Below are 9,592 nucleotides of genomic sequence, written 5' to 3' on the forward strand. Positions count from 1 at the left end.
ATCTGTTTTTTTTTTTTTTTCATCAGCGTCCGCTCCGGCGGACGCAGTTGTTGCTGCGACGCGCGTCTTTTCTTTCCTTTTTCTCTTTCCTCTGATCTTTTAACTCTCCTCTATCTGCACGTGGCAGCGGTGGTGGCTTGGCTCGAGCCAGTAGGCAGGCCCGTGCAATTTCCTTTTCATCCTTCTCTCAGTCACAACAACAACGACAACAACGCCTTGATCGCACTGCGTTACCAGACAGCGAGAACCGCCAGCAAATATCTGCAGTAGCAGCCAGCGCAGTTCAGTGCTCCTGCAGTTTCTGCTTTAAAAAATAATGAGTAGCAGCAGTCCCCGCTTTTTCCGTTTAATGAGCTGCGCAAACACTCCACGAATAATGCCCGGTCGTCAGTAAAAAAAAAATGAAGTGTCGTGGCTACAGGAGCTACATATCGATAACACAAGCTGACAAGTTAAGGCATGTTCATGCTCATCAGTTTCTAGAATGCGCTGGCGCTTGAAACCGAGACTAGTGCGCAAGCACTGAGTCATTTTTCTATTTTGAGCATATTACAGGGGAGGAGGTCTTGGTGTTACTGACGCCGTTTTGACTGTCTGGGTGATTACGCTACAGAGCCCCATGGGGAGGAGTGAACCCGTGAGAATAGGTCCATTTGTTTGTACTGCTTATCTTAATGTTGATATAGATGCCATGCTCAAGTGTGAAAGCAAGGCCGTTCGAAATTTGTGGAAAGGAAAGAATACTAGTAGGTGAACATTTCCCTACCCTGGAGGAGTGCTTTTTATCAACTTAGGTGCTTCTCAAGCGGACAATTCTTGAGCCATGGATGTGGAAGGGTTTCGCTTTCTGGACCTCATTTCATACAAAATTCCATAGGTGCCACTTGGCTTAGAATAAGAAGTCCTGAAAGCTTAAGTGCGGGAAAAACATTCGCGGAGATCTTTGAATCGCATGTTTACCTTACACCAAGACGAGCCCAGTGCAGCACCGGGACCGAGTTTTGCGTACATCATGCGCGAAATTATGGCTTACTTTAATAGCGCATCTAACGCCGCCGCGGTGGCTCAGTGGCTATGGTCCTCGGCTGCTGACCCAAAAGACGCGGGTTCGATCCCGGCCGCGGCGGCTAGAATTTCTTTGGAGGAGAAATTCTAGAGGCCCGTGTACTGTGCGATGTCAGTGCACGTTAAAGAACCCCAGGTGGTCGAAATTTCCGGAGCCCTCCACTACGGCGTCTCTCATAGCCTTAGTCGCTTTGGGACGTTAAACCCCATAAAACCAAACCAAACCAATAGCGCATCTAACAACAAAAATCCTCCCTTCAAAAGTTCCCTGAAGTGCATTATAGCCGCATAGGAGGACGGCACGTAAAATTTAGGCTGACAATACAAATTGTTCTACACTGTGACGGCCTTTCGATTCTTTGAAGCAAAAATTATTGTCCATGATGACACCTCGTTAAAAAGGGCATATTATGTCAGCTACTAAAATACATAATATGCTGGCCTTCTTCCGCCCTTTAGAAAGGGTACGGTAGATTGCTTCGAAATTTGCTGATATTTTAATGCATGTCTCTGGCATTTTCTATTCACTACTGAGGAAGGTTTTCCGTGCCTCCCTTCAGGAGATTACGCATTGTTTAATTTATTACGGAGTATCATAATAGAAGCAATACAACACCAGGAACCGCGACAGGAATTTCCTTCCACTTAAGGGCACGAATGCGGAATACCAAAAATCGTTGAAAGAATGCAAATTTATACTAAATGCAAACTAACGCGAAAGAAACACCATAATTTTTAGTAAAAATCAGGGCGCCACATAGAAAAACTCATCTGCGGAGCGAATGTATTCGGTCGAATGATAACTCGAGTAAAAATATGCCTAGGAGATGGTACATTTCCTGCTTCGAAGTGGTTGCTGGTAACCGAGTTGTTTAGGGAGTGTAATACCACGGTCTGTTCTTGGCTTAACGGGTGGAAAAGAAAAAAAAGATGTGGCTCAGGTGGACTGCCATTTATTCCGATAAAAATTTCAAAAATATGCGCAAAGTGTTTTTTCTGACAGCGTCTATCCCTCGAATATCTTCAAGCCGCCGCAATAAAGCGTCACTTCGCACCATTCATTTGAATTATATTTTACCGACATCTAACTTATCTTGTTGGGAGGAATGGATCCATCAACCCTCTTGGTCATGTCATACCTGCAAAATAGCTGCGTGAATTTGTAGAACGTTATGCAAGAGTTGCACGTACATTAGTCACTGAGAGCTTTTTCTGTTACAAAGAGTGATGATGATGATTAATTTTAATAGGCCAAGGCCGTATCGGCCAAAGAGCACTATAGCACAAGGTATTTTTGGTTTGCACACGGTGAGGTCAAAGACCCATTTTGTAATCATTTCAACCGAGAGAAACCGAACACCAGGCCAAGGGAATGCTTATACCTATTTTATCCCCGGTGCGTACTTCGCGGCAATGTGGATCGAACCCTGCGCCTCTCGCATGTGAGACGGATGGGTCACCAACGCAGCATTAGAAGGGGAAACTCCACCGAAATTGGTTTAGGTTTGGTGTATGGTGTTTAACGTCCCAGAGCGACTCAGGCTATGAGGGACGTCGTAGCTGAAGGCTCCGAATAATTTCGACCTCCAGGTGCACTGACATCGCACAGATATGGGCCACTGAATAAGTTTCATTAAACTGACCACAGAACTAAATCATGGGTTCTTTATCACCATATTCAAGTCTTTTTATACCTCCATATGAAAGTTAATCGCTGTGGGATGAAGCACAGATAGCAGCCGGTTGATGTTTTTTTGTTTAAGCATTTCAGCACTGGGACCGTTCAGCATTAGGTACTAAGGTCAGATTCGCAATGACTGCATGACATATTCACTCAATACTTTCATCTTGTAGGCTTTCACTGCTGGCACGAACACGGTGAACGCATTTCTTGACGAACACGTAGCTACGACCAACGAATAGTTCAGTTGATAATATCATGAAAGAAAGCGCCAAGCAAAATCTTTTTCTGGCGTTTTCCACTTGAAGTAGCCACATGTAATCGCTACACAATGCAGTAAGAATCGCGCTAGTGCACCCTTTAGACTTCAGCATGCATCGGACCTAAATAAGACAAGCTGCAAAGGCATGCACATTTAGAGGCTTCTCTTTTTTAACACATGCAATGCAGATGAATTACTGACCGCGTAGTGTATGTGATTTCTAACTGGAAAGTATGAAATAGGTTTTGGCATCCATACTTGGTTACATTTTTTTTCTGAAGTGAACAAAAAGAAATAAAAGAAATCGCGACACACGCAGACATGAGGGGAACAGGCATTACGAGAGTTCCGTTTTAATTTCAGTTCGAGCATTTATTTCCTTTTTTTGAGTGACCTTGATATGGCTACATAAAACGTGCTGTAAGAAATGAACAGCACTGCCAACCATCTTCCCGCTACGTCGGATGAGAGGAGCGCTCAGCTCTACAACTATGGTTTGTAGGCCTGAATGACGCATCTTTGCATCTCCGTTGTTCCCGTGACCGAGTAGTTCACGCAGCGGCCTTGCAAGCAGCAGGTCCTGGCAAACTCTTCCAGTTCAGCTTTTTCTTCTCCCGACATGAACTGATAAAGTGGCACTTGGGAGCACAGTGAACCTGAGTAAAAACAACATTGCTCTGTTCACTTGATCAACAGCAGAAGGTTTCGGAAGCAGCCCACTGCTCTGAGACCCCGAAACTTAGTTCACATGTTATAAATGAGGGTTGCTTTAATCGCAGGAGAAAAAAGAGATGCTCCACACAGGAATCAACTTTTGTTGTGTGGAAAAGCACTAAGATCAAAACATGAAGAGGGCAAACATGGACTGGTGTATCGCTGTTGAGCATGTTTAAAAGACAGCCAGAGTGGCAGAAAGCAAAGCAAGACCCAGTAAGTACACATACGACCACCACACGCGTGGCAGCCCTATTTTAATTGCAGTTGTCGTCGCAAATTACGCAAAGAAAATCTAGCAGTTTCTCTGTTACGTGCGGTAAGCTTCGCATTTTTTTATTGAGAGAGCACGGGCCTTAAGTCTAAATAACTGAGTAACCAGGACGAACTCGGCCAGATTGTCCGCTTTTTTCTCATGTTTTTCTATAATTCTTTGTTTTAACACATAATAGCAAGAAATGCAACCTAATGAACATGGTATGCGCTCTACTAACTGTTCCGAAAATATAGCAATCGAGGCCAGGTTACGCTTTTATCTAAACCTAAGTTTTCTTCACAGATGAGCCACAGAAAAATTAGGAGTGAAGAAAATATCATATGCAGCCTGCTGAGCTTCACAAGCCACATAGAAATAGCAATATTCGAAAATTAACTGTCACTAAGGTTATTTTGACGATTTGAGAGATATGTTTGAAACCAAGACCTAATGTCTCAACGCGTCGCCTAGCACACGTTGACAGCCAGCGCGGCTTTTGGAGGCGTAGCTTGAATAAATACCTGTTTGACGTCGTACGAGTATAGAGTCTACTGTCTGGCATAAAGTGCCAGTTTAACATTTCCTACTACGCTATGCGTTCAAAGGCAAATATAAGAGTAGAATTCACATGGCAAGGTTAAGATCAAGGAAAAATACTCAGCACCCATGCCTTACAACATTCAGTTCCACATGAAGTTAGCACATCAAACGTACGTTATCTTTGTTCTCAGAGATTAGATGGGAACGTTTATTTTTCTCGTTTTCCACTTCTGGAACGACTTAATACCAGTTATATTTAATTTACTCCATGTTTTGCCAGGAACTGGAATTCAGGTAAATCGGACAGTGTATAGAAAACATTGCTCTGGTAAGCCCAAAATTTTTATCGCGGCGCCTTATTAAACTGAGTTAAACTCTTTACTTCATTGCTATGAACTGAAAATCTATATCCGGGCTATCTCTTTGAAATTTGCAACGTTAAGTCAGAAGATCCTGTGATTCCATTAAGAGAGCTATTAAATAACAAATCTTAACTGGCTTCTGTCCTTGCGCCGACACATCTTAACACATGAAACTTCAACCGGTCAGGGGCCGTACAAAAGTACTGTGAGAATTGTGTAGCGGGAATGCCAACAGTCAACGCGCAGTTTCCGCTCAAGAAAGAATAAGCTTCATAACTTAACTTGTTTCCTTCCTTAAGAGTGAATCATATGTCGCCTAACGGGCCTAAAGTAGTGACACAGTGACAAGATCACAAGATCGCCGGCTTCAAAGATTCAGCTCAGCAGTCAACAGCGTTTGAATGTAAATATACAGTTCACTATAAAAGTTTCCAACACAGTACAAGAAGTTTTGGTAAAAGGCCATGTATGCTCTCCAGGCAGATGTCATGCGCTCTTTGTGGGAAACAAAAATTAGCACGAAGAGCCGAATAGCTTCAGCGCTGACATTTGACGCTGCATATATTTAAAAAAAGAAAACGGTTCTTCATATTCAGCGGCATGACAAATTGAAAGCCATGCTTGATACCTACGCACTACCACGTCGATGTGTGGACATGGCACTTTAAGGAGGAGAACGTCACACTTCAGAGACACCAGCCCAGTGGATGCAACTAAGCCTTCGAGCTTTTCTTTGACGGAGTCCTCGTCGTCATTCTCCCAGGAATCCGGAAGAGCAGATCTGAGAACCTGTTGTGGGAAAATGTAGTCAAGATATAATATATGGCTCATTCCTGTCTTTTTTCTTAAAGGTGCACTGAAGAGGAATCTGAAATCGTCTTTTTGACGCGGGAACTCAATCTACACGTTCCGAGCATTCTTAGAAACTTCGACTTGTTGTCCTGTGTGGCCGATTTCTCTAATTAAATCGAATTAATGTCCGGCTCCCGCCTTTATTTTTTGAATTCTCCCCGTACGGTGGGCGCCGTCGACCAACGCGTGGAGTGCCTTTTAGCCAGCTCCGTGGAGGCTTTGCTTTCGCTTTATTTTGTTTATTAGGTTTCCGTGAATAAACAGTTTCATTCGCAGATAATATAGCCGCAAAATAAGCCCGCAGAAATAAAAGTACGCGCGGACTGTTTGCTTCTACTGACTACTACGTATTACTCCGCCGATGGCAGAGCGGCAAGCCGCCACGGGACTCCACGCGTTGGTCGGCTCCGCCCACCGTACGGGGGAGAATTAAAAAAAAAAGGCGGGAGCCGGACGTTAATTCGATTTAATTAGGTAAATCGGCCACACAGGGCAATAAACCAAAGTTCCTAAGAATGCTCGGAACGTGTAGATTGAGTTCCCGCGGCAAAAAGACGAGTTCAGATTCCTCTTCACCGCACCTTAAAGCAAAATGTCACGACACATCGATGAGTCCATGCACCGGTGAAGGCTTTTCACAAATATTTAGTCACTGATGCTATTCATTATTTTTTACTCCGATTATTCACATGATACCAGCATCACAGCGTTGAAGAAACGCGCAGGTCTCAATGCTTTATGTCTCCGCAGCAAAGTTGCACGACTGTCACTTTTTCATATACTGTATCATCATCCATCACTTCATAACGACTTTTTTTCTTTGCCTCCTTCTATTTTTGACCGCCGCAATCATCCCTTTAAAGTTAGGCGTTTCACGTGCAGAACATTTAACTATGCGCATTCATTCTTACCACGCACAATATCTGACTGGAACACTCTGCCTTCACATATCGCAACCACCACTGATCCTGATAAATATTTTAATCTTATATCGTAATAACTGTCTACTAAGAGGACGAAGCGCTGAAAACAACCGTAGATCCCGATCACCGCATATCAATTTAAAAACGGAAGGCGTGCTGTTCCCTTTTTGAGCCGAGTAGGTAAAAAATGATAGGTAAAATGATAGGTAACAGGGGTAGGTAATTTTTCGATATTGTACAGATTTCGGTTTCGATACTCCGTTAAGCGACAGCGAAGAATTTTTCCTTAATAGCTGCCGATGCAAAAGCTCCCAGAAATTTACCCTTCCCCTTGTTGTGACTGAAGTGGCGGCGATGACAGCGAGATCACCGCAGCCCTTTCCCTTTGCCCTCAAAGCTTATGTGGACAACTTGATAACAGATGGGATATCTTCAAAAACGTCCACTCCTACGCTCGAAAACACTCATGTAACGAGCCCTTAAAAATAAAATTCCTGGATGAGCTGTACAATCCCTGCTGTAAAATTTCTGGAAGAGCCAACTGCACAAAAGAAAAATTGTTGCTACATCAAGACATGTTCACTTTAACCGCAACTACTTATATATTATTTGCGATACTGACTGCAGTATAAAAGGTATGCATCCTCAAAGGATCCCCTCCAGCCAATAGCGCCGACAATTCTTCCCCTTAACTGACTCTCCCCGACCCCCATGACAGATCCCCTTTGAACTGCCAGCGTCAAATCAAGGAGGCGGCAGAGTAATGAGGAATAACACAGATTAATTGGATTAAGTATGAGAGTACCGAGGCGTCATGAGAACTGGTCGACTCCATTGCGTGGAGGGCCTCTTTTGAGAAGCATCTCCCGCTTCGTTTTTGAGCTGCAACCGACTCCACGTCATACTGCAGTCAGTACCACTAATACTATGTAAGTAGTTGCAGTTATCCTGAACTGGTCTTGCTGTAGCATTAATTTTTTTCTTTTCTGCATTTGGCTACGGCAAGTATTCGAGCTGCTGGATGCCAAATTTTCCTCAGAATACTTCACTTCTCTTAGAAACACGCCTTAAAACGCTATTCTCACTATAATTGTACTGGTGTGTTGTTTGCGCGTTGGTTTACTTGTGTAACCATCATTCCAAGACCTTGTACACGATCTCAGTACCTATAAATAAGGAAATAAATGAATATAAATATTTGCTTCGAATTCGCATCGATTCTGAAAATTCATTATTTCTCCGTGCCTTTCGTAACTATTAAGGCAACAAGTATCTAGAAGCGGTGGACTCACGTGCTCGTGCGTCGCCCACTTGCCGGACTCCAGCATGGCCCGCATTAGCTGCTGCGGAGACACCTTCGTATTGAAAACTACGAGGCATTGTCCTCCGGGAGCTATGAGGCGCTCCAGGTTCCTCAAAATGGCCGCCTTGTCTCGGATCCAGTGAAGGAGGAGGAAGCAGCACACGCGCTCAAAGAGGCCTTCCCTCTCGGCGAACGTGGACACGGCTTCGTCGCTTGCGATATCCAGCAGGCGATGAACGATCTTCGGATGTGCGTGTTTTCTGGAGGCGTAGTCTAACATAGCCTGAGAGAAGGTTTGCGTGCATTTATTCACCCCTCATTCACCTATCCACCGCCATTTTTTCGCTCACTCCTGTGCACACCCACTGACACGCTCATTTTGTGAAAAACGAAAAACCTGCCCTCAAGAAGCGCACCATACAAGTTCCCAGCGTTTTCTGCTGTTAACTTACTTCTCAGTGCACACAATTCACTTTTCGTTGAACGCCATGGAAAGAGGCATAATAGCGTGCTGCAAGCTAATGCAGATCTTGGTGGCGGTTCACACTCGTTCGTAAGAGCTAAAGGTACCCGAAAAACTGGTTCACAAACACATTTAAAGCGTCATTCTATATCCTATATGGTGCCGCGGATATTACCTCGGGTCGGGCATAGGTGTAAGTATCACTAATTAGCCGCATAATAGGTCGCTAGAATATAGCATTTGTATATTAACCCAATTCAATTTTTGCTTTTTCCGCTGTTTGTCAGAGGCTTAAGCGTCCCCTTGGGCTTCCGCCAATTCCGAATTTCGAACACAATGTTTGTTTACCCTTAATCGAATGACAATCAGAGGGAAAAACAGAACTGGAATGAATGCCCAATGGGATCGTTTATTACCTCAGTCAGGATGTCGTAAGCGCGTCTCTCGCTGAAAACAAAATCGCGTGAAATACGTAGCATATCATAGGAATGTAAGGCAAAAAGAAATGATAACAAAAACTAGCAATATAAAAAAACAAGGAAGAAACGAATTATGGAAGCAACAAATAAACAGAAAAAAACAGGCAAATAATCAAAAGAAGGAAGTATGATACAAGGAAATGAATACAGGAAGGAAAGGAAATAAAACAAGATATAAAAGAACGAATAACATATATTCCTGCTTTCGCAGGGGGCACATATCTTCTACTGTGAAGTACACTTCCCAAAAATACCTGCGAGCAATCCGCTGCTACAAGTCGATCCATCGAAGGAGGGCACATGGGGAGCAGGTAGTTCTTGGTGAAATTTCCCGGACCGCATCCAACGTCTAGCCACTGCTGTTTCTCGCTTGTTCCGATGCGCTCAGCAGTGAAGAAAGAGCCACGGTACAGCTCCAGTAGTCCCTTCATGGCATCCCGGTGGTGGAACATCATAGCTTCGTAAAATTCCGATGTTTCTTCATGGGTGAACACTGCCCGCGAGGCGTTTCGCCTCGCCTCCGCTGGCGCTGCCATTTATGAACAGCGAGTCTATTCCTATTCTGCAAATGCTGCAAAACAGGCACCAACGAATGAACTGTTGCCATTGACTTATTTCCGCCTTTCGAAGTGGGAACAAAAAAGTATCACCGTTACTGGACGCATGAAAACCGCAGCTGTACACGCAGCTGT

The 9,592-nt window shown here is 44.0% G+C and overlaps 1 protein-coding gene across 1 annotated transcript; it reads right to left on the reverse strand.

Moving 5' to 3' along the window:
- Positions 1 to 3,330: 3,330 nt before the first annotated feature.
- Positions 3,331 to 9,592, reverse strand: LOC149340231 (4-vinylphenol methyltransferase 2-like). Its single transcript, XM_089550688.1, has 4 exons — positions 9,155 to 9,592; positions 7,948 to 8,241; positions 5,513 to 5,669; positions 3,331 to 3,664 (listed from the first exon to the last, which is right to left on the reverse strand). The coding sequence occupies exons 1-4, from the start codon at positions 9,434 to 9,436 to the stop codon at positions 3,498 to 3,500; spliced, it is 900 nt and encodes a 299-aa protein (XP_089406814.1). The 5' UTR covers positions 9,437 to 9,592; the 3' UTR covers positions 3,331 to 3,497.

This window comes from Amblyomma mixtum, chromosome 6, assembly GCF_055824585.1.
Source record: "Amblyomma mixtum isolate Tamu chromosome 6, ASM5582458v1, whole genome shotgun sequence".
Lineage (NCBI taxonomy): Eukaryota > Metazoa > Arthropoda > Arachnida > Ixodida > Ixodidae > Amblyomma > Amblyomma mixtum.